The sequence below is a fragment of the Larus michahellis genome, chromosome 12 (assembly GCF_964199755.1).
Source record: "Larus michahellis chromosome 12, bLarMic1.1, whole genome shotgun sequence".
Lineage (NCBI taxonomy): Eukaryota > Metazoa > Chordata > Aves > Charadriiformes > Laridae > Larus > Larus michahellis.
Window position 1 is genome coordinate 12,124,757 of NC_133907.1, and position 23,482 is coordinate 12,148,238.

The 23,482-nt window shown below is 42.6% G+C and overlaps 1 protein-coding gene across 2 annotated transcripts in view; it reads right to left on the reverse strand.

The window, feature by feature from the left end:
- Positions 1-23,482, reverse strand: part of TOP1 (DNA topoisomerase I) — a 70,013-nt gene that overhangs the window by 16,507 nt on the left and 30,024 nt on the right. For both annotated transcript variants that reach the window (XM_074604729.1, XM_074604730.1), the window contains 7 exons: positions 21,351-21,453; positions 10,607-10,733; positions 9,959-10,017; positions 7,079-7,174; positions 5,778-5,853; positions 4,666-4,763; positions 88-203 (listed from right to left, as the gene is read on the reverse strand). In XM_074604729.1, coding sequence (XP_074460830.1) covers positions 88-203; positions 4,666-4,763; positions 5,778-5,853; positions 7,079-7,174; positions 9,959-10,017; positions 10,607-10,733; positions 21,351-21,453 — 675 coding nt within the window. The remainder of the gene's footprint in view (positions 1-87; positions 204-4,665; positions 4,764-5,777; positions 5,854-7,078; positions 7,175-9,958; positions 10,018-10,606; positions 10,734-21,350; positions 21,454-23,482) is intronic.

The following is a 23,482-nucleotide window of genomic DNA, read 5'->3' on the forward strand; positions in this document are numbered from 1 at the left end:
TCATCCCTTCAGTCCCCGGAAGAATGCCACAATACCCTGAGAATGTTTATTTCTCTTCCCAGCAAGTGGAAACACAAATTAACTCACCATCATAATAAAACTTGACATTTTCAGGCAGAGGTTCATATGGTGGAGCAAATACAGGACCTTTGTGCTCTAGGAACTTCCATTTAATGCCTTCAGGGTAGCGCTCTTCTTCCCACCTTCAAGAGAGAAATATGAACCAATACAATTTTAAACTCCTAATCTTCATTTTATTACTATGTGGGTGTAAGAGTATGCTACAGAAAATCAGCAAGCAATCATTGCATTGCTGGGCACAGACCAAGTACAAATACTCAATGCACTGTAACCATTTAATTATTATTTTTTTTCCCCTTTTCTAAAAATAGCACAGCCATGTCCATGAACAGAACACCTTGGGTCACCACAGTCCTCACCTCCCATTTGCTGCTCTTTTCACAAAAAACACACATCTGAAAAAGTTTAGAACTTAAGAAAAATTAAGAATTCAGTCTTCTAAAACAGCTAGGATCATGCCGAATTAGAGTCAGCTGTGATCCAACAGCAGGTCCAGGATGCCAGCTCAGCAAAGCCAAACAATTGTAGTATATTATGCAGCTGCTTTCAGATGTGGACAAGTATGTCATTAAGGGCAGAGATAAAGAAACAGATGTTCATTTATGACCTAAATGAGAACAAACCTGCTCGGACAAGAAAGACTGAAACCGGCTCTGTCATTTTAAATTCATTCCAATTCTTTGGGTAAAACAAAGCATACTTGAAGAAAAACAGAGCAGCAGAGGAAAACTGCAAACTTGCCTTAAAGCACCCCTGTAAAAATGTTTTGCAAATGATGCATTAGGTATCACATCACAGCAAGGTAGGCGCCACCAATCCCACATTCCAACTGAACAAACGCACAGGGTCAGCAATCCATCTACAGAGAAAAGGGGTCCCACGAGGCCAGTATCCTCCCCCCAGTTCCTTGTGCCCAAGCCACCGATTCCTCCCCACGCTCCTCCCCTCCCCTCTACGCTTCTGTCATGATTCCCAGAACATTACTGCTACATGCTGCTGGCACAGGATTCCCTGCTGAGAAAGGCTATTTTACCATAGCGATTAATCAACTGCAAGACCATTAACCTGTCACGGCGCTCAGTCTTTGAATTGCCCAGACAACTTTGTTGAGCAGCCATGACAATAATAAAAAAAAAAAAGTTTAAGCTTCCCTCTAGTGCCAGCCCTATGGAGAAGTCCCATTCTGGGGGCATGAGTGGTTGAGAAGAGACGTGCGCGTACTGCAGGCATCTCAGGAATTACGATGCACGAATACAGATCCCTTCATCCCTACCGAGATACCAGGGTCACAGTACAGAAGAGAAGCACTGTATAGAGGAAAAAAAGAGCTTCTGCTAGAAGACACTCAAAATGCTTCACTGGTGCTTGTGCATCGATAATTTAGGACAACAATTGTATGGGACACAGTATAGTCAGAAAGGCACCACCTTTGACCGCAGCACCAGATCTGACTTATTCTTATGCGAAGCTCAGTGACATCTTTAACAGCAACGCGCACAATCCCAGCTATCAGTACAAAACCTGCATGGTAGATTTCAGTCCCTGGCTGGGAAGAAGGCTTCAGTAAACTATGTTGATATAAGAAACTAATATTGACATTTGAAGTCTACATCCCAAATATTTACATTCCTAATGATTGTTTTTTGTTTAAATTAATTAGAAGCTAGAAATCTAAATATTTTGTCAAACACAGGCCTAGGTTCTTCCACCCAGAAGCTCCTTCCAGCAAAATAAATCTAAAGCATTCGCCTCTCCTCCCAGCCAGAAAAAGGTTACGCTTTCTGACTGCGTATTTTTATTCCTGTAAGAAAAAATGAGGGGATCATTCACCGTAGCTACTACTTTACAGGACAGGTTTGTCAGTCTTGCTTTTCAGCCATGGCTTTTTAAGATTTATCGCTCTGGTCTTTACTCGATGAGAAATTTTGTTCTTCTAGCCATTCCTGTTCTTTTGTAAAGGACGCATGTAAAAGAAGTACTAGAAAGGTAGGGGCTTAAATAGACAGCTGATGCACATCGTGCCTTTTGGGAGAGCTGCAAGGGGTCCATGGTGTGGTTTCTGAGCCCAAAATGATCAGAAAGTTTGCCGCAAAAAGATAACAAACCATTCCCATTCCCACCCCCACCTTCCTACACCTCATACAGAAGCAGTTAAGACAAAACTTAAAAGTGAGTCTCCTAAGATCAGCCAATTTTTCAACCTCATTTGGTTTTAAACACAAAAAACCACTACAGCAACACTGCCCAAGGTAGCTCCTCGTCCTAAAGCAATGTTCCACACGTGGTTTTGTGGGAGCAAGGAAAATGCTGCCTATTAGGAAAGCTGCCTTACTGATTTCAGCAGAAATCGTGCTCATCAAGTTTCCTTGATTAAATCCCATATCAAACCTGTCTAAGGCGGCCAGCGTGGCTCAGGAAGGTAGACTTGGGGAGGGTTTTTCAAGTGGAACAAAACCAGAAAAGATTCTTGGGAATAAAAACCCAGAGTATACCTCAGGGATATGTTATTTCAAGGAAATGAACTTGCTGTAACACAAGGTGGGAGAAGTGCTCCTAAGGTATACTTCTGGATCACATATTCTTCACACACCGACACGGTGTGAAAACGACCTCTAAAAGAGCTCCACATAGTGATGAACGAGGCCAATGCCTTGAGAACGTCCACCATCAAGTATTCACATAAGTGAGGATAAAAATGCTCAAGGCAACAAGCGCTTGAGGACGCAGCCAGAAAAAGGTACCAGACGTTCAGAAAATTGATTCAGATGGAACATCAAATGCCCTTAAGAGACGCAATTGAAGTGCAGATGAAACCCTGTCCAGCAGAGACACGTTATACACAAAGCTGCAGATGGACGACAGGAACATCAGAAAGATGCAGTTACCTACTGCCAAATTTTGCAAAACATGCTTTCAGAGGCAGTTTTCCTTAGCAGTAAGCACAAATCGCAGAGCTTGACACAGCTACCTGGGACCGTGCTGCCAAGGCAGGTGAGGGGAGAAGGGTACAGCTTTCCAGTAAAGGTTTTCTGTTGAAGGATACAGACTACAGTGAAAGGGAGCTGTGATAACAGAATATTACGTCAGGCAGAACCAGCAAGGACGGCTGAGACAAAGCCAAAAAGACAACAGATCCTTAAGGCATAGAGACCTTCTGTAGCTTCCTATTGCTTCATGTCCCTGTAGTTTGTTCACATCTAAGCACATCAAAAAGATGCTGTCAAAGGGATCAAGAAAAAAGTGGATTGCTCAAAAAAAAAAAATCAGGATCATTTTGGGAGGGGCCTGAAAACCAGATTTCTAAGAGAATATACGAGCATGAAAAAAAATAAATCCGAGTGCTGATGTTCTGAGGAAGCTGTGACAATCAAAGAGAAACATGCAGAGACCACAAACACTACAGAAGAATTTTTCTTTTTAAAGGTGACTCAATAAGAGTGACAATAAAGGGGTAAAAGACTGAACCTGAAAGGACTGAAGGAGATTGCGAAGGCTTTCCCCAGCACTACGGCTCTATTAAAAATAGCCAAATGATCTGAGAAAAGAAAACGCTCACGGAAACATCATCCCCAAAAGGTCATAAAAATACATTACAGGAGATTACAGGAGTGCAGAAAACACATGTGCTTTGAAAATAACATATGCATTAAACTGGGGGAAACACTAAGGCCCAAACTTCAAAACACACATGGAACAGCACCTCAAATCCAGCAATAACAATAGCTTACATTACTGTGGATAGTTAAAAAAAAAACAAACCAGCAGGTTTCTTAAGTACAGCACTACTGATAAAGCACAGGCCTGTCTTCCAAATGAACCACGAAGTTCAGGTTTGTTTAAAAAAGGTTTTAAAAAAAACCCTGAAAAGTGAGTGAAAGCACAACTTCAGATGCTCGGTGATGTTACTTTAGGATCCTGGGCAAGACAGAAACTGCTTTCCATTGAAAACTTATACTCAAAATCCATGATTTTCCAAACAGCCCAAGCTTCATGTCACTTGACCAACTTTCGTTTTTGTGCCAGAGGCAGGAGCAGTTTCGAGAGGCACACAGTTGACATCCAGCTAGAATACAAAGGTAGACAACCCGCTCATATTGTACCCTCTATATAACACAGGTAAGATCTACTAGAATACTAGTTAATACATCTGCAAATATTTATATATTCCTGATGATACCCCAAGCCCACAAGTTTTCATACTGTTCTGACAAGTGTCAGCAAGCAGCAGGTTCCGGGCACAAGAACACCGGTATCTGATCATTATGGGTAGCCTCTACATTCTACAGATAGAAGAAAATAAATTAAAACAAAAAAACAAAACCAACAAAAAAAAGAAAGAAAAAAACCACAAAAAACTTATTTCTTGCTCTAGGTATATCAAAAAAGGTATTTCACTTCTACTTGAGAGGATAAACATAGTGAATGAGATATTTATTTAGAGCTTACCAGAGCGTAAGCCAACTATTCAGAATAAATCCTCATGAATCAACGAAAGCAAGCCCGATGTGCTTATTCAGTCAGTACGGGAGGTAAGAGGGAAAGTCCAGGTGCAGAGGGCAGCCTATGTCATTGATAGATAGTTACCATTTCCATTTTTGCTCCTCTTCTTTTTTCGGCTTCTTTCTCTTGTCCGCTTCAGGGACTTTCTTATCTTTGCTCTTAGCTTTCTTTGCTTTGCTGTCCTGCAAAACGAGTAAGAAACTGTTAGAACAAGTTACTGCACTTCCCCCCTCCCTGAAAAGATGTCTTAAAACTAGAAGACTGCCTCTCTTAGAGTACGTAAGTTTGACCACCAACAACCGAATTCCTGTGGTCTTACTACAGAAATGCGCTCTTAGACCACCCTATTAAGTCAAAGTCTGCTGATAGTGCCACTTATCTTTTAAGCCAAATTCTCTTACTTCACACTTGGGACATGCCAAGTGCACATGCAGCCAGTTATTTTGCCTCACCTGATAAGCGGCGAGTCTGGGCCATAGTACCATGATGGCTTAGTTATAGAAACAGCCTCCTTGGCCTGCACTACTGTATGTAGTCTGGCAAACGCCACAGAGCACACAACACTGTGAGGCGGCTGCTGGGAACGTACTGGTATATGCTCGCTACGGAGACACTCACCATGAATTAAAAAATGAACCGCATCGCCAGGAGGCGTTTGCAGTAAGTGCCACACAAGGGTATCTTTCCTAGATATGAAGCGTAGTTCATTAGTCTCAAATTATGGCTAACCTCTCTTCTAGTCCCTCTCCAAAAATATTTGCACCCCAGGTTCCATCTAAAAGCTTTAAGCATTTTTCCAGCAGCTGATCTCAGATTCATTGCCTATGCTTGTGAGCTGTGCTACATCATCTGTGCAATTACCAGATGTTGTTAGTAAGGCTGCTCTGCCCTCTGCGAGCTACTTAACAGAAGGACTGTGAATTGCCTGGAACAGGCTGGAAGTTCACGTCCTGGAGGCATCTTCTCCATCCGTTGATTTAAGAGCAGGAGAGAAAGTTTTCCTGATTTTTTTATACATTATGGCTCAGGTAAGTTAACCTGCACCATAGGTGGGGTTCTATCACATGCAGCTGTGTCCCAGACTGGCCCCTGCCTCCTTACCCTCAAATCAGATTCCCCCTGCTCTACATAATTCAACACCAAATTGCCAGCCTGGCTTTTCTTGATCATAGAAATAAACTCGTCTTTCACATTACCTCTTCTTCCTCTTGTTTCCTTTTCTTTGCTTTCTTGATGTCTTCTGTTTTGATTTTCTTGGGTTTGTAGTCAGCGCTGTAAGAACAGAAAGACCAGCTGATGAAAATAATCAATCTTCCAATACAAAAAAATAAAGAGAAGTCATACATGTACAAGGTTTGTGTGCGCAAGTTCACAGTATTTCTGGCATGTTTAATTTCTAAATAATATAATTTTATGCCCCGATGTCTGAAGACCGAGTAATAGCTATCCAGCAAAACGGTTCCTGCAAGTTTCAGACTGTTGAAGCAAAAATCTTCCTTGATGAAGAACTAATTCAAAAGCATCAGTAGCCACACAGTGATTACATGGGATAAACGGGCAAAAGCTTTGTGGCATGTTCTACCCCCAACTCCCTTTCCTGCCATCAGTCTGGGATCTGCCCACAAAACTCACTTTTTGCATCCCCCACCAGTTCAAACAATAGCAAAAGTGACTACTGGCAAATTCTTAATCTTTCCATTGCAGACATGAAATGGGAGGTCACAAAAACTTAACAGAAGGCAGCAAATGATTACACAAAAGAGAAGATGTCACACCCATCTCTCTTGGAAACTGAGAAATACCACAGAGGGACAGAATGCCACTATGGTTAAAACCCTTCCAACCCTTTAATTCCAGACTGCTAATAATGTCACACTATCTAAAGATATCACATAGATAGTGACCGAAGACAGCGTGATGTAAGTGGGCTTTTATTTTACTGGGTAGGTTACTATATCAGGCAAACATCATGTGTATTTTTCTCATGATTTAGAGACAGAAATCCTCAGCATAACCCACCATGTACTTAGAGCCTAGGCGAATCATGCCAAGGAGTGCAGGCAAACCTCCCCCACACCCCCAAACAGGCTGACAATGCGTTTTCTTCCTCTTGTGCAGTCATTTCCTCGCCCAACAGAAACCACTGCAGCCACTTCGCTAGCATTAATACCTCACTTGCTCAGACTATGTTTTACAACCTTCATCGCTGTCTTTCCTCTACCTACCTTCTGGTTTTTTGCTTTTTTATTTACTAGCAGTGCAACATTTGACAGCACCACCTGCAGAAGCAGGTAATGGTATTTTGCCTTGGACACCACAAACGCTACCCTTGCCCTGCTCAGAGAGCTTGTAACAGCGTAAGGAGTCTGGTCTCAGACCTCCAGTCACCCACCTGAACACGTTTGTGCTGACGACCTGGAATCCCACCTGCTCCCTCAATGTTATCCTTTTAAAACTAAAGGCAAAGATCCAAGTCACCAGCACCCACGCCACTTACTCATCATCTTCTCGAGGTCTCTTCAGCGGTTTGGAGTCCTCTTTAGGAGACGCATAAAACCCATCATCATCTGGTTCATCTTTAATACGTGGTGGACTACAAAAAGAAGCAAAGAAAGGTGGTTCTAACTTCAAAAAGGAAGACTCTTGGAAACCAGAAAAAACCTCAGTTTTAAGAAATGATCATCTGCAAAACGGGCATGTCTTCCAGTCCTGAAATGTGCTGACATCCTGAGACCATGAAAAGCTGAGGTGTGTCATTCTCTGAATATCCACAGGACAGCATAAGGAGAGTCTTCCAGCGTCTATGTATTTGACACTTCTCAAGCAGCATCAACTGCTTAGATTTCAGTGTTTCTTTGAGGTTTTGAGTAAAAATTGTAGCTTCCAGCACTTTCAAACATTCTTAAAACAAAACTAAAATGCACGTGTATGCACAGTCAAACAGAGGGTATTATTTAGTTTCAACTGAATATCCTTATTGAGCTTGATAAGAAAGATTATCAACTAAACAAAGATGTGAAAGCTATCCCTGAATCTTTTGCCAACTAAATAGTGAGGCATGAGAAAACCACAAAAGGAAACAAAGATTTGGCAAAGTTAAGCTGATCAGTCTCTTTTCACTATCCGAACTACGGGAGGCAAATAATTCCGTCCCTTTCAACAGACCGCAAATATTAAATTAGCTCAATGTTTTCAGCCATAATGTCCCAAGACACCAGTTATAAGAAAAAAAAAAAAAGAATATGAGTGCAAGAGAGACTATCCCTTTAAACAAACTCATTATTGCTAGATTTCACAGAAGCATTTCACTTATCTTCATAAAGAAAAAGATGTCTCAAAGAGTCCAAAATTACATTTTGAAGCACTTAGTGCTGCTCCACTCAGGTAGAAAAAGTAACAGTGCCATCTTGGGCTTTCCTATTCATATTCAATCTGCAATTTCTGTATCAAATTGACTTAGTTTCCAAGTCAACATGCGGATTTTGCAATTGGATGGAGTGGGAGAAAAAAAAAAAAAAAGCAGCATTCTGCTTTGTAGATCGCAGTCAGCAAGAGACATTCTGGAGTCTTATTTTAGCTGGTGATGTGTCCGTGAAGCAGAACAAGGCAGTTTGCTCTTTCACAGCTCTAAAGCCACTGCAGTGCTGGCAGATGCAACTCAGGGGAAAAAGATCCGTGCTGCTATAAGAAGCCGTTTCTGTGGCATCGCCTATGATTAGCTAAGACACAAGTCTGCAGCACATAGACAGTTGCAAAACATCTATGGAAAAACAAGTATTTGTCCCATTTAATTTATTCTCCCTTCCAGGCAGAAATCTAGAACTACTGTTCGTTAAGCTGCTAGGAATTTTATCTAGTCTATTTTAACACTGAAATGTTTTGCAACATTTTATAATAGCAGGAAATAAAGTGTGATAATATTAAAAGAAAGGAGCTGTATAACCAAGCTGAACCTTGACTTGCATTGTTCCCAAGACTGTAACATTGCTCATCCTACCAAGTCTTAAGGAAGAAAATCAAAACCATCTGAGTGAGGACATTTTTTTCTGGTGAACTTGTAAAAGAACATTTCAGCAGGAAAAAAAAAAAAAAGAAAATAATTACTTTACTCTTAGCCAGCTTTTGGCCCTGAAGAAGGCACAATTGTGATGGCTCCTTCAGCCTTTTCTCAAACACACACAAAAAAATGCTGTTGGACATAAAGAAGACTTAGTTACCTTGATATGAGAACACTCAATGTCCCTGGCGAGATCAGCACATGCATGCGATTCTGCTGAATAGCAGAGGCTAGAACGAGTTATTATTAACTGTCTCCTACACCATGAAACACCTAAATGTCATTGCTTTCTATTTCCAGAGTATCCCCAAAAGGGCCTGGAGAGGGCGCCTCTTCCCTGTGCCAAGCGTAACTACTTAGTTTGCATTTTTAAATAGGAGTAAGAAAATGAAACAGATGGAGGAACTCATGTCAAGAGGGCACATGCAAAACATGCAAAGAATAACTGGCAGGCATGGACCAGACAAGTGTCTTCTCCCAGTCTCTCTGCATCCACAGAACACGGTGAGACTGGAAGGATATTTATTTCATTTTTTTTTAAAGTGGATTCGTAGAACTGGGCACATGACTGAAAGCTTTTCTTGACTAACAGATATGAACATACGCATCTCCATACCACAAGTCTCCAATAAGGCAGTAGACTGCATTTACCACCTTCAAAATAACCAATGGCTGGAGTTAGACAAGTCACAAGAGATCTCAGTTGGTCAGCTATTAAGAAAAAGTATTCTCCTATCAATTGCTCACTTCAGGTTTTTAATAAGACTACTTAGTGATGAGTGATACAATGCCTAAGTCCAGGAGCCTCCACTGTTAGCAGGAATTTAGCAGAGTAGGACGCCTAGGCATTTTCTGAAGGATTTTACACAAGCACCCTCCTTACTTGTCACTCCTCTGCAAAGGCTTTAGGCTACAGTCACTTACAGGAGAGACACTTGGAGGCAACCCGGACTGTCTTTACAAGGCCCTGTCTCCAGAAGACTGCCTGCAGGGTTCAAGGACCAATTCTATAACAGAGGTTCTTTCAACTCCAGCTACCGAGGTTTCTACAGTTCAGTCTGTCCTTGACAGAATTGAACAATTTAATACTTGGACAAACCCAGCATGTGCAGGCAGATTCCAGGTATTCAACACCTACTGTCCCCAGTTACTAGCTAAGTGCATCAACCACCAGCTCCCGAAATTGAGAAGACTATATTGTCTGAAGGGGTCAAAAGCATTCCAATTACTTTTTCCCAAGACCAAGCGAGAGGAGTCAAACACTGAGCAGCTACGAAGTCAAACTGCTACTTTTTCCAAATTATAGATCTGATTTCTTACCTGGAGAAACCATTTTCCTTTTCCTTCTTTATTTTTATATCACCAGAAGATGATTTCATCTGAAAAACATAAAAAGTAGCAGCTGATTAGCACTGCCCAGAGCACCTTATGTTTTTCCAACATACAACACAGGCAGGATATTGAACTTGTGGAAGGAATCAAAGCACACTTCATCCTCTGTAGCCCTCAGTGACCTACCTGACACACCAAAAAGGCAACATTTTCTGTAAGTTTTAGTCAATTCAGTATTTTCTGGCCCTCCAATTGCTTCAGTAGATTGGAGTTAAGTATATAGTTTGTCCGACTTGCCTATGTTTGTCCTTGTATGGAACAAACGTGATCTAACAGATTTTTCTCCCTTGTGTCTGAAACTGAGCTTGGCAAAGGGAAAGGTAACAGAGGACAAAAATGTGGAGCCAGTGGACACAGCTCTGCTATGAAACCGTTTCCATTCACAATACCTGCAGCTAAAGCCCTTACAAGTTCATGTATAGCACTCCCCAAAACAAGTCTCTGGGTCAGCATGCGGATAGTTCTCTCCAGGTTGATAAAAGCTTGAAGTATAAGCTATGTCTAACCCACTGACTCTGTACCGTTCAGTAGTAAGTAGTGTAACATCCTCCCGTCTCTCCCCCAGGAGACACCTACCTTCTCTTCCTTTCTCTTTTCCTTGTCTTTGTCTTTGTGTTTGTCTTTGTGTTTCTCTGAGCTGCCATCTTTGTGTTTGGTTTTCTCCTTGTCTTTGTGTTTCTTTTCCGAGGAATCTTTGTGCTCACTGCAAGACAAACGAGTATGTTTGCAGAGGGGAACAGGAGGAGATTTGAGTAATACAGACAACTTCCAGCAGTAAAGAGTCACAGGTTTTGATCGTTACAAACCGTATAAAACAAGGGATAACCTTAGCAGTAAGATCCACCACGGTCTCCTGACACATGTCATCCGTCTCCTTGGGAGGAAGAGGAACAGGAAGGAACATACCACAAAACCACAGCCGCCAAGCGTTCCACTTCAGGAAAACCCCCGTCAGCCTGGATTGCTGAGGAAATCCACAGCTGCTACACTTCGAGCTCAACACTTTAGGCTGAATTCCCACCATCTCTGCTTTTCCTCTTTTTTCTAGTCCATGTAAAAGGTCACTGGAATAGAGCTGCCAGCCCCATCAATGCCCATGTCAGCTTTTGCTCAGACAACAGTTTGTCATTGTAGCAGCTCTCATCTTTGGAACTTAAAGAGAAAAACCGCTGATCTCTATTATTCCCAAACAGATGGGAAAACCAGAGCAAACAGGATATGCTATGTCCTTGTGTTTACGCAAAGTCAAACAGAAAAGGCAGGAATAACGCTGTGGCCCTCACTCGGAGCCCTTTCATCAGCTGCGCCTCACCGGTGTGCTAAGCCCGTCTGCCCAGCTGAGATGATCTGCAACAGGGATGGGGACACACCAAAGGTGCTTCCAAGCAAGAATATGGTCTGCTGCTACTCAGAATCTCATGCCACAGCCAGCAGTATTGAGAGTCAGAAGAAAGGAAAAAATGCCCCCAAGGAGAAAAAAATCGACCTTTTTTAATTTATTCCATTGCTACCCCCCTCCTGATTTCTGAGACATTTGGGTAAATTTGGATCACATTTTCACGTTTTTCTACTCCACCAGAAAGACACACAGCTGTTTTCAAATGAAAATGAGTGTTCTCATGGAATGACTTGACTCTGGGAGACAGAAAGTCAGGAAATGCTCTCAGGAGACTCACAATAGAAACTGCAAGAAGGGGCCAGGAGGATTAGCAGTACTGTGGTGGAACGCCCAGCAGCAAGGTTGTCAATTCAACAGGCCTTCAATACACATTTGTAAGGTTGTGTGGACTCTCCGAGGTCACTCTGGGTGTAAGCAAGCCAAAGGCATGGTGGAAATCAGGCTCCCTTCTACTGGGCATGGTCAGGCACCAAGCGAGTGCCTTCCTTGCACTGGCAGCTCGTGCTCCTCCTCCCTCAGCACTGGACTCCCACCATTATGGCCTCTGGGATACACTCTGCTTCTCCTCAGGACTACATGATGTATGGCAAAGCTTTACTAGAAACAGGAAACTTCCTCATTTCAGTTATTTCAACACTCAAGTGCAGGCCCAAACTGATCTGTGGGAACACAGCCCTGAAAAACAGCAAGCCTGGAACGCCAGCTAAGAGCATGATTTTTAAAAAACAATACATGCTTCAAGTCTTCTATCTATCATAAAAAACAGACTGGAGAAGGGCTGGACGTTTGATGGCTACAGAAAGCAAGCAGCACATTAACCAGCTCCCATGAAGCTTGCGTGTGATTAAGAGGAAGGCAACCACAGTCACAAATATACCACCTACACCCAGCTGAAGAACTGCAGAGTAAAGTCCAACGCGGAGAGTTTCAGAGCCTCACGTAACACTAGCACGAATGGACCTGAACCTGCAAAAGGTCTAAATTATTCAAGCTCGGAGCAGCACACACTCCAATAAATACACGCCGGCCTTCCAAGCCCAAGCAGCTAACGCATGAAAATCCATCTCTGGAGGAAATCGGTATGTTCACGTACTGCGTCGCATTAAAAGAGATGAGTAGGAAGAGAAACCAGTTTCATTTTAACTCTCTCACAACCTCTTTATGCTACATATAAAACTGTAAAGGAATATCTAAATATTAAAAGGCAACTGGCACTCTAGAAATTCTTGTAGATAGACACACAGCACCACATGTTGCCTGTGAGTGAAGTTTCAACAACTGCAGACTATTCTTACCCAGCAGATCGTGTTATGTACACTGTGTGATCAGGACATGCGAGCACATACACAGAACATCCTGACACTGGATCTCGGAGACCCACGAGCTGCCTGCTGCTCCTGCTCAGATCTGACACGCCAGTTTCTGCATGCTGATCGCTATCTCAGACTCAAAACACCTATTTCATTTTCCTTTGCTCCAACTAGATTCTTATTGACAGTCTGAAAGCACAAATACCACACATATTATTAATAATTTTTAAACTCGGGAAGGTCTGGAAGTTCTGACTCTCTTGTACTGTTACGTGTATCCTAGGTACCTCATTTGCCAAAGACTTAAGTTTTATGATTACAAAGGTATATCATCATACAGGAAAGACCATAACGAACAAACATGCAAGGCTTAGACCCATTTTGTTCTCTGCCAGTCTGCTTGTGTCTATTTTCTGACTCTTTCTTGTTCTTATTTGGTATTTAAATCCTACCTGAAATAACATGCTTTACTCAGACAACAATTTGCATCTTCAAAGCATGGTATGCACTGCAATTGATGGAGTTAAGGTAAAGTTCATGACAGTGTCTGTTGCTTGGTAGTTTGGAATAGCAAAAAAACCAACCAACCAAAAAAGTTTAAATTTTCAAAAGCACCATATTCGTTCTTGCTAGCAGCCTAAAGCACTAGCTTTCAAATATGTGATTAGTAGAGCCCTGGGATGTACACAAAACGTGTCTAAAAGCAAATCAATAGATACCAATCTACACCTGCAAAGCTAATACTGAAGAAGTAAAATCCCATTGGTCTCGAGGAGCAGTGACAATTTCTGTGTGTGTGTTGAATGGTTACAGACTATGGCTGGAATAAAAAAAGCGCTCAAAATTTAGGCTTGCTTAAGTAGAAGCTCAAATGACATTCCTCTCGAAAGAGCGTAAGCGGCCATCGTTGAAAAGCTGCTATACATTTTAATCTAAAGCTAAGATTTTTCAGCACCGGAGTCAGAATCAAGAAGTCTGGATTCCTGACTCAGTCTTAGTTGCCTTTTTTTTAAAATTTTTTTAATCACAAGACTATCCTTCCCCTTTGCTCTGCAGCGAGCAGTGAGATTTCTCACCACAGCAATGTGGGCTCAGATAACCCAAGGAAACTCTGTCTCCAGTTTCACTCCGCGGCTTCATTTTCAAAACAAATTGGTGGCTGGGCCCCGAGGTCCTGCTTGCTGCTGCTCCTGGTATATGATGGAAGAAACTCCCCGGATAAAAAAAAATAAAAATCTAATTTCATGTGCTACTTGCTCCAATTTAAAAAAAAGAAAAAAAAGCATAAATTTCTTTCACTTGTTGTATGTAGGCTGTCAGCCCTCCGTGTTTCTAGACACTGGACCACAGCTCTGACTTCAACAACCCAGTCCAAAACTTTCTGACACGTGTAACGCTGAACGCACGTGCCCCTCGTCCCTAGGGGGGCCTGAAATCTGCATCTCCCAGAAAAGCTCATTTGGAAATGAGCTGATAACAAAGGCCTCAAGCAACAATCCTGAGAAGAGTAATTTTATTTTTTTTCCTCCAAAAGCAAAGCAAGTTGCTCGGATATTAACTCGGTCAGCAAGCTGAGCAGCTTCGGTCTGTCATTTGGCTAAGATACTTATGCGAGCCTCCAGGGGAACACGATTTAACCACCACACTAATCTCAAAAGAAGAGAGCAACAGGATACCATCCTTACCCTGAAGAAGGAGTTTCAGCCTTCTATCAGAAAGCTATTTCCAGACAACCCCAAAGCTATTATTAGGAGGGACTGGGAACAATTTAAAGATCAGAAGTCTGTCTTCCTAGACAATTCAAAACTGAAAAAAAAAAAAAAAAAAAATCACTTTTCTTTAAAGAAATCAAACACAACCAAGCAAAAAGGTCTCAAGGCTGCATGCACCCAGGTAATTTTTTCCTGAATTCATGTCTCGGAGCACTGTGGATCCTTTGTTCCCTTTGCTGCACATACCCCTCTGCCAACAAGCCAGCTTGAAGGCACTCAAGTAGGACAGCAAACCCCCATAAGATAGAGGGAAGCTTCAGCGCAAGTTAGCCTGAAGAGAGGACAACTGGATGACAAAACAGTTATTCACAATCTGTTTTAGAAATACCCAGCTTTGCTGACAAAATAAAATCTTGCTTTTCACCCAGACCGTTACACTGAATGGCTGCGATGGCACTCAGACTTTTACACCCCTGACGGCGCTTAATGCTGACCAACTGCACTGTTGGTTTCTGGTTTAAAGGTAACAAAGTACAGCAGGGCACCATATTAACACAGGCAGAACCAGGGATTACATCATCTCCAGGTGTATCACGGTAGTGGCTTGGTTCAGACAAAGGGTGATGAGTAGAAATGTATCTCCTAAAGCACCACAGCCTTTTTGCTAGCTTGCTTACTGCCGTCCACGGAGAGTCGTACTGCGAACAAGGACATCTGAAGGCCTTGGAGAGCTCAGGCTGAAGCACACGAAGCCATAAACAAGAAGCCGCGTTTCTCGTGAAGGCATGGCTGCATTTCCCAGTGAGGATGCCTGCAGGAGGGCAGGAGGGAGGAGAGGAAGGGAGAAGAGGCACCTGGCAGCAGCTGCTCACGCTACAGTCACATGGGAAAGTCACAAGTGGAAAGTGTTTCCAAAGAACGGCAGATGTGCAGATGGCAGCTTCCGTCTTCAAACTACAGCAGCTTTGCAGTAATTTAACACCGCATTCTTCAGGTGCCATTTATGTACATTAATAATCCCTTCCCAGGCCCTTTCCATTCCAGCTTCAAAATCAGAAGCTGGGAAGGATGCTTTATCTAAAGTGTCTCTTATTTCCTCTCTCTCATTTTCTCAGCTGTAACGAGCTCGTGACTGGGAATCTGCTACTCGCAAGCACCAGAGCCTGCTGCAAGCGGAGCTTCGCCTGCCTACTCGGGAGCTGCTGCAACGCAACTGAAGCGTAACATAACAGGGAGCTGTGATTTTAGTGAAATCTAAAAAACACAATAGGCAGAGAGCACAGGTTGCACAGCCCCTGTCCGGTTTGACGTAATACAGTATTAATGGAAGACTGTGATCATATTCAGGCTGACGCATACCGAGGAAGGGCTGACTGTGCAGGGAGCATTTCAGACACAGAAGGCACACCAGCGAAGGACAAGTTTTCAGCTGGCTTGCAGTATTTTATGCTCAGTGGTAGAGGGCTATCATATGGTATTACAGGGAACGAACACGTGAGCCCCACTGCTTCTGCTGGGATTTCAGAAATACAATAAAAAAAACCAAAACCCTGAAACCGCTTTTCCCAGAGTTGAAAGCAGTCTTTTCACCAGTTTTGACAGATAATAGATCAAGCCTTCAGCAAGACGAACACGATAAAAAGCTGGACTAATCAACAGCTGATAAAAATATTAGAAAGTAGATGAGGATCAGGCTTAGCATGCACTTTCTACGGATGTGCGAGAATGAGGTATACTAAATGAAAGGCACGAATTTTTACTACTGGAAGGCAGCGGCACAGTAGAAAGCTGATCAAGGTGAACTGTGCACTCAAATGGGGAATAAACACAAAACCACGCACCCTAGGGAACAGGGGGTGCTAAAATCTTTTTATAAAACTGCTTTTTTTTTCCTTACATCAGATATCCCTGCCTCTTCCTGCCCCCAATGTCCACGATTCTTAGAAGTTCAGGATCACATAATAAATCAGAGGAGGTGTGCAAGGAGCCTGAACTGAAATTTATCTTTGTTCACGACTAGCAAACGCCAGGAATCTGTGTTTTTCCTAGCAAAACCATAAAACTTAAAAGATGCCAGGGAAGATCGGGTCTATAAATCCCTTACGTGTTCCACGCTTCTGTTCAGCTCAAGCTGTGATCACAAGAGATTTAGTAAAACGGAGGAAACGTGCAATCTGACAGAAGATTTTTCTTCCGGCTCAGGTGCTTGTCACATTGACAACACCGATCAGCGCCGCGAGAGCAGCCTCTTTGCTCCCAGTCCCTGTCACAGCCATCCCTACACCCCGCGCTCTCCCGGCAGCCCACACTCCCTGCACAAAGCCCGAGACACCCGGCAGAAAGACACTTGTTCCTGCAAATGCTTCTAAACCAACCTCTAGCAAGTCTTGGCTTCAAAGGCCCCATTTATTCCATTCTTTTACATGGTCTCCTTGTTTGAAGTGCTTGTCTCCCACAGATCAGAAACCTCTTGCCACATCAGATTTGTTTAGTTTCGTATTTTTTTTTAAACCACTGACATTTATATTTAATGGGTGTGTATTAGATTTTTTTCTTTTAGGGATTGGGAAGTACAGGCCTGAGAAAAGGAGCAAAAGAAAACACTTTCCTTGATGGAGATTGCTTGACAGCAATGTGGATTTATTCTTTGACACAGATTTTTCTTAAGTGGGCTTTACATTTTCTTTCCTTGAGGGGTGATGGAGAAGATCTGAGGCATACAAATGTTCTCTCCCAGTTTACTACAGCTGTAAAAGAGTGGTTAAGACACAGAAGTGTCATCTTGTGAGTGGGAGAGGAGGAGAGCAAGAAGAAAAATTAAGAAGTTTTACATACCACTCCACACACTTCTGCCATATGAAACCAAAATTATCTATTTTAGGTATTTCTGAGACTTATCTTGGCAGTTTAGATCCTTCAGAGTCTGGATACAGGAAACATTTATTCTCCTGCATTGGGGTTGTTCTGCCTTCTTGATGCAGGTTTTATTTTAAAAGCCTTTTATTGAGTACAGGACAGGAAACGAAATCGTCAAAACTGTTAGACGGACATAAAAACGATCTGCTTCAAACACAACCAGACAACGCTCTTGACTGTGTACAATGTCCACGGCGGTACTGTACTTCTCAGAAGGCAATTAGGGGACTCTTCACACACTCTGTAAAATGCTACGGAGGTAAAAATCCACGTTTCACCAACAATAGCTTGGATTTCTGCTCAAGCACTGTTCAACCTCTTTGAGGATTATCAAAGATCCAGCACATCTTTCGCAATAACACAGCAGCTTTTCTGAAGTACAGAGCAGATTTTCTGAAGATTTACATGCAATTCTATTAATGTAACATAAACTTTTCGAAAGCATTCATTTTCAATGCTAGCAATAGGTGACAGACTCTTATCAAGTGCTTTAGAAGTTCCCCATACAGGTATAAACCATTGGAAGATCCCACATTCTTGTTAACTTTTGTTTAATTTTACAGTAATGGCTGTTTTTCACTTTTTCTTTGTCAAAGGAAAAAGTTCAGTACAAACTGCCACATTTTTACCTTCAAAATTCTGTGAAGAAATATCCCCTACGAAAACGGCTGGCAGAGCCCTCAGCAGGGCAAAGGCTCTCAGAGGTCTGCTGCAGTCCCCTGCCCTTGGGTTCAGCTGATGATTTTGCTGCAGATGGGAGGTGCTGGATGGTCACCGTGGAGGGACAGTAACATGGTGGCACTGCCGCGGGGATGGGTTTTGGAAGGGGCACTTTGTTATAAAGCCAAGATCTTCAACCCAGTAGAGTCTTTACAAGTTATAATGAGATGGGGAGCGACCATGAAACCCTCTTGTACCACACAGAGGTTGACCACTTATCTCACTGCAAAGGGCTTAAAAGAGCTGTCAAACTTAAAGAGGGGTTTTCTTTTACAAAAAGAAAAGTATTGCAAACTTGCTGTTGACCAGTTGCTGCCAGCAGTATGCAACCTAGGAGACAGTATCCAAAAACTAAACACACTTAAGATGCCCCTTCCTCCAGTCTCCTCCCCTCCCACTGCTGGCAAAATCAAAAGCTATTAAAAATGGCACAGTGATCAAATGCCCCCTCCCCAGTGCAGCCCACCTGCCTGGCAGTACCGTAAGTGATGGACACTGGACAGTCACATAGATCATCTTAAAATTCACACTTCTCTGTTCATCTTGGTTCTGTCCAGGAAGGTATTTTGGTACAGTGACTGTAGTAACGGAGCCTGAACTGAAACTCAGCTTGCTTCAGTCCTTCCCCACCCTGTCCCATAACTCACCAGTCTGGCCTCTGCCGCCCCTGGCCTCACACCTTCCACGGGAACACTTGGCAGTCACCTGGCCACAAGCACGTGCTCCATTCAGGTCCTTCCAGCAGCTCTCCTCCAAGTAATTCCCTGCTCACCACACATCGTCCTCCACCCCCGTGTTGCGAGCTGCTCGGCTATCTCCTTCACAAGACAATAGTTACCTAAACCTAATCCTCACAGACACAACTTACATTTATGGAATTACATGGATGACATCTGAATCAAAGGACTTGGGGAAGAAATGCTTACATTTCAATTATAAGGTCAATTTATTTCTTGAAAAAGTTTATCTTAGAAGTCAGCTGGCTTTGCACAGTGAGCAGCCACGTACCCTGTGCATGACCCAGCATGAACGGGGCAGTGAAGATTTTAGAGCAGGAATGATCCGACCAGAGCACAGCACGCGTGTCCACATACGTTATCTTCCCCAAGTACCACCTTCAAGACCAGGTCTCATGATTCAGCACCAGGATACAGTCATTTTAAAGGTGGTATTTTTGAAAGGCAGAAAACGCACTGTAGAAAACTTGTTCAAGCTGTGCACTCAGCCTGGGGAAGTGAAGTCCCACCTCATGTAGGGGTGTGCAGGGCAATTTTATGTAATCTCTCCCCAAAACACATCTTGGACAAATCCCCTGCACATGCATGCACTCGGTCATGCTATCCACACAGGTGTACCCTATTATGGGACTCAAAGATGCAATATATTGCGCTCACAGGACAAATGAACACTTGATAGATAAGTGAAAGTGACTGGAAGCTTTAGGCACAGCGCCTAGAAAACACGAAGCCTTTCTCACAGGGATTTCAAGGCAACACTGTAGGGAGGAAGGAATTACTTCAAGATAAAGCACGATTACATATCGTCTCATGAGCTACACCTCACAAGACACATTAGCCATTCTTATCTCCTTTCCACTGTTTTGGTATTTATTGTTTACATAATCAGTAGTGTGTAGCTTCAAGTTATAAGCCATAATTAGTTCTTTCAGTTAAAAATACGCTGACCATTTTCAACTCCTACACAAATAAGGTCAAATAATTAATGAATTCTGGAAATTTAAAGATAGTGGTTAAATTACTCCTTACAAAAGGATGTACTTTGCTAAGATTGCAGGAAAATGGTTTTTCAAGTGAAGCAATGAACATCTGGAGATGTGAGACCGTCAGTTTTGGGGTGCATGCTTGAAGATCAGGAAAATGAAAATCAGAAATCAAGGTAATATAGATATGTGAGCAAAGAAGAGTGCAAACAGTGTGGCCAAAGCATTTCATCTCTGCTGTGGAAGCCAGTAAATGCTACAAGTTATTTGGCCTAGATTTTCCCCCCTGCTGTCGACCCTTTACTTTCAAAAAAAAAAAAAAAAAACCCGAAACATATTATGGAACAGTAAGGTTGTATAACTCCTCAAAAGGTCACAGAAAAGTCAAATAAAGCACGACCCCAATAAAACAAACCCACTGCTCAGCACAGACTCTCTCCTTCTTTCCAGTCTTCTTTTTAATAGAAGTGATTGTTAACACAAGCTTTTTTTATTCATTTTTAGATTGTGTTATCACAGCTGCACAGCAATTAGTTAATAGCATTTGCTTGGCCACAGCATAAACACTGTCTGCCATTCACCAAGTGTCACAACAGAAACTTACCCTCCAGGGACTGGGTTTTTTTTTTTTTTTTTTTTTTTCAAGTTTCACTGTCAATGTGGCTCCACGGCTCTTGCATGTCAGGAGTTACAACTAGGAAAGCTTTTCTGAGTAACACCCTGGGTGTGACATGCTGGCCCTGTGCTCCATCACACCAAATCACCACTGACAAACCTGCACATCCTGGTTCTTGCAGTTCACAGCCTAGGGGATGGCATCAACTGGAGCGTGGAATTCACCACCACCTCAAGAGCTACAGGTCATCACAGAGTAAGTAAGTGTTTATGTCGATTGTGGATGATACGGCAGGTGACCGGCACGTAACACCTTCCCCGTGTAGTGGCAGGGTAGTGTATCAATCACATCAGACAAAACAGCATGCAATCCTTTCAAATTCATCATCTAACCCAGCAGAAGTTCGTAACGCTGCCTCACAGTGTTGGGATATTCAGCTATTGTGGTACCAGTCCAAGGCCATCACCATCATCCTGGATAACCATCTTTCCAGACCCTTCTAATTATTAGGGGGCTTATTAGCCACGTCAGGTTCATCTATGCTAAAACAGCGGGGTTTATAGCAACACTCAAGAGAGCTCCGCGTTTCTGACAAACAATTGCAACCACACACAAAAAAGACTATGAACAAAACTGATCAATCTTCATGAAGGTGGGGTTAAACTAGTTTTCAATGCCTTTAATAACACTAAGCTACAATAATCTTTTATATATTAGCATTGGCTCACATTTGCAAGATACACTACTTCAGCTACCCGTATGGAAATGGCATGCAATGACAGAAGTTAGGCTTAAAGCACCTACACTCGTATAAACCACACTCAAAATGTAACAATTCCGTCCTCATATATTATCAGAGTAACTCTCTTAAGACTGCATGTGCAATGGTGTTTTGGCCTATGAGGACTTCATGGACTTTTTCCTCACCTATTACTGTGCTTGGACTTTTCCCGGTCTTTTTCCTTGTCCTTCTTGTGCTCTTTATGCCGGTGTTCTCGGTCTTTGTGTTTATCTTTGTGTTTGTGAGAATCTGCAAGCAGAGAGGCAAAAAAAATTAAGAAATGAAGTTGGGAGAAAACTCCACGCCTCCCTCATGAACCTCTGCATTTTTCCCCACCCCATCCCACTATTTTCTGTGATTCAAAATTTGTAACAAAAAAAAAATTATCTTCGTTTCAGAGGTCCTAAGTGGATTCATTGTTCCTGCAGCACAAGTTAATTCATCTTGGCAACAGCTGCGTTTATATGGTCTTTAGTTCAATGACCTTTAAATGCTTTACAGATCCTGAAGAAATGCAACTCTTCGTATTAAACAGGTAAGGAAGGCTATAGCGAGTTCAATCTTATTTGGCAGATGGGAAACCTAGCTTCCTATGCCTCTAAGTATTTCATGTCAAATAGATTGTAAGGATACAGGAACAGAGCATAAAGCTGAAATGTTAGGCCTGCTGAATCCTAGAATTTAGACCGCTACCTTCCACAGCGGTCTATTGTCTAGACAATACAGCCCCCACCTCAATTTAAAATCATCTTATTCTTATCCCCGACAGTGCTTGGCAGGACAGGCACACAGAAAGGGAAAGGGGAGTAACGAGGGGAGAGGAAACGAAAAGGTGAAAAGAAACGAGGAGCAGGAATTCTCTCCTCATGCTTCTCTTCTGCAGGAGACACTTACCTCCCTCCGATAACAGCCCCACCAAGAAAAACCAAGGTGACAGCCGTAACAAGTATGTGCTGGTGGCAGCCCACCTACACAGGTGAGGACCGGGCCAAATTAAGTGACAAGTCAGAAATGGGAGATGGCACTCAAGTAAATCTACACGAACACAGGAATTTTACCGCTGTCAATTTCTACTCCAAGTGACATTTCCCATCCCCGGTGACAACTGTACTGTATGATAAAGTCCTTTAAAGCACCATGGAAATAGATTCAGCACAGAAAAAGAGCAACATAGTTGAACTGTAAATAAACCCATTTACAAGCATCTTTAGGTCTTTAAATGTTCTTTATAAGTAGATTAAAAAGGAGCTGAGGCAGAACCAGCACCTCAAACTCACCTCAAAAGGCACTATCATTTGCAGTCAAGGTCACTGGAATATGGGGAATAATGTGTGTATGTCCAAAGACACCCCCTACCCCCCCAGCTTTGAGGTCTGGGTTTGTTTGTTGTTTTTTGGGGTGTTTTGTTTTTGTTTTGTTAAACATGCAACTAAAATTAAGTAACCTCCTCAGGATACCTAAAAAGCTATGCTGACTTTGGCAACTGTTTTCAGATGACAGCGCCAGAATTTCCATCAGAGACCTTGGATGTAAGGTATTAATGTTTAATTAATTGTAAAGCTGTTACCGTGCCTCTAAAAAGGCTACTATCCCCACAGTAAGAATACGAAACTGCAACACCAGGATTTTGTGACTTTCAGAGTCACATGGGAAATGCGTTGCAGAGCCAGGAACAAGCCTCATCCTCCTGACTCCAAGTCTTTCACCACAAATTCATTCTTCTCCTTAACTGACACCAGCTCTTATAACCTCAAAACATTCAACTGGTTTTAGTGGAAACTACCCACAGTCACATTTTCACAGAATATGATTTTAATCGGTTGCTTTCTATAACTTCAAGTATTGTTTTCAGACACCTGCAGTAAGACAACATAAAACAACGTATGAACACTGACATTCAAGCCTCCAACTTGCTTTCTACATCTTTCCTCGATCCTCCTGAACGTGGTGACGCTTCCTAGTGCTTTGGTGTATACGCTACGTACATTTAAAGCACAAGATTTAGTTTTCTCTGTTTTGATATGCAGACACGTGGCAGGTTATGTGGAACATTTGGTGTTACAGCACAAAACACCTAAGAGTTTTCAAGTACCTAAACAGCAAAATCTATTTCACAGCAGGCAGAGCTTTACAGGCATCTCCGGCAACTGCGTGGGGACCGGACACCTACACTCTCTGAACTGCCAAGAAGCAATTTCTCAGAACCTTTCTTCCCACCAGGACAACACACATTTCACTGGCAAAAATGTTTTCACAGTGCATTTCACACTTAGGATTC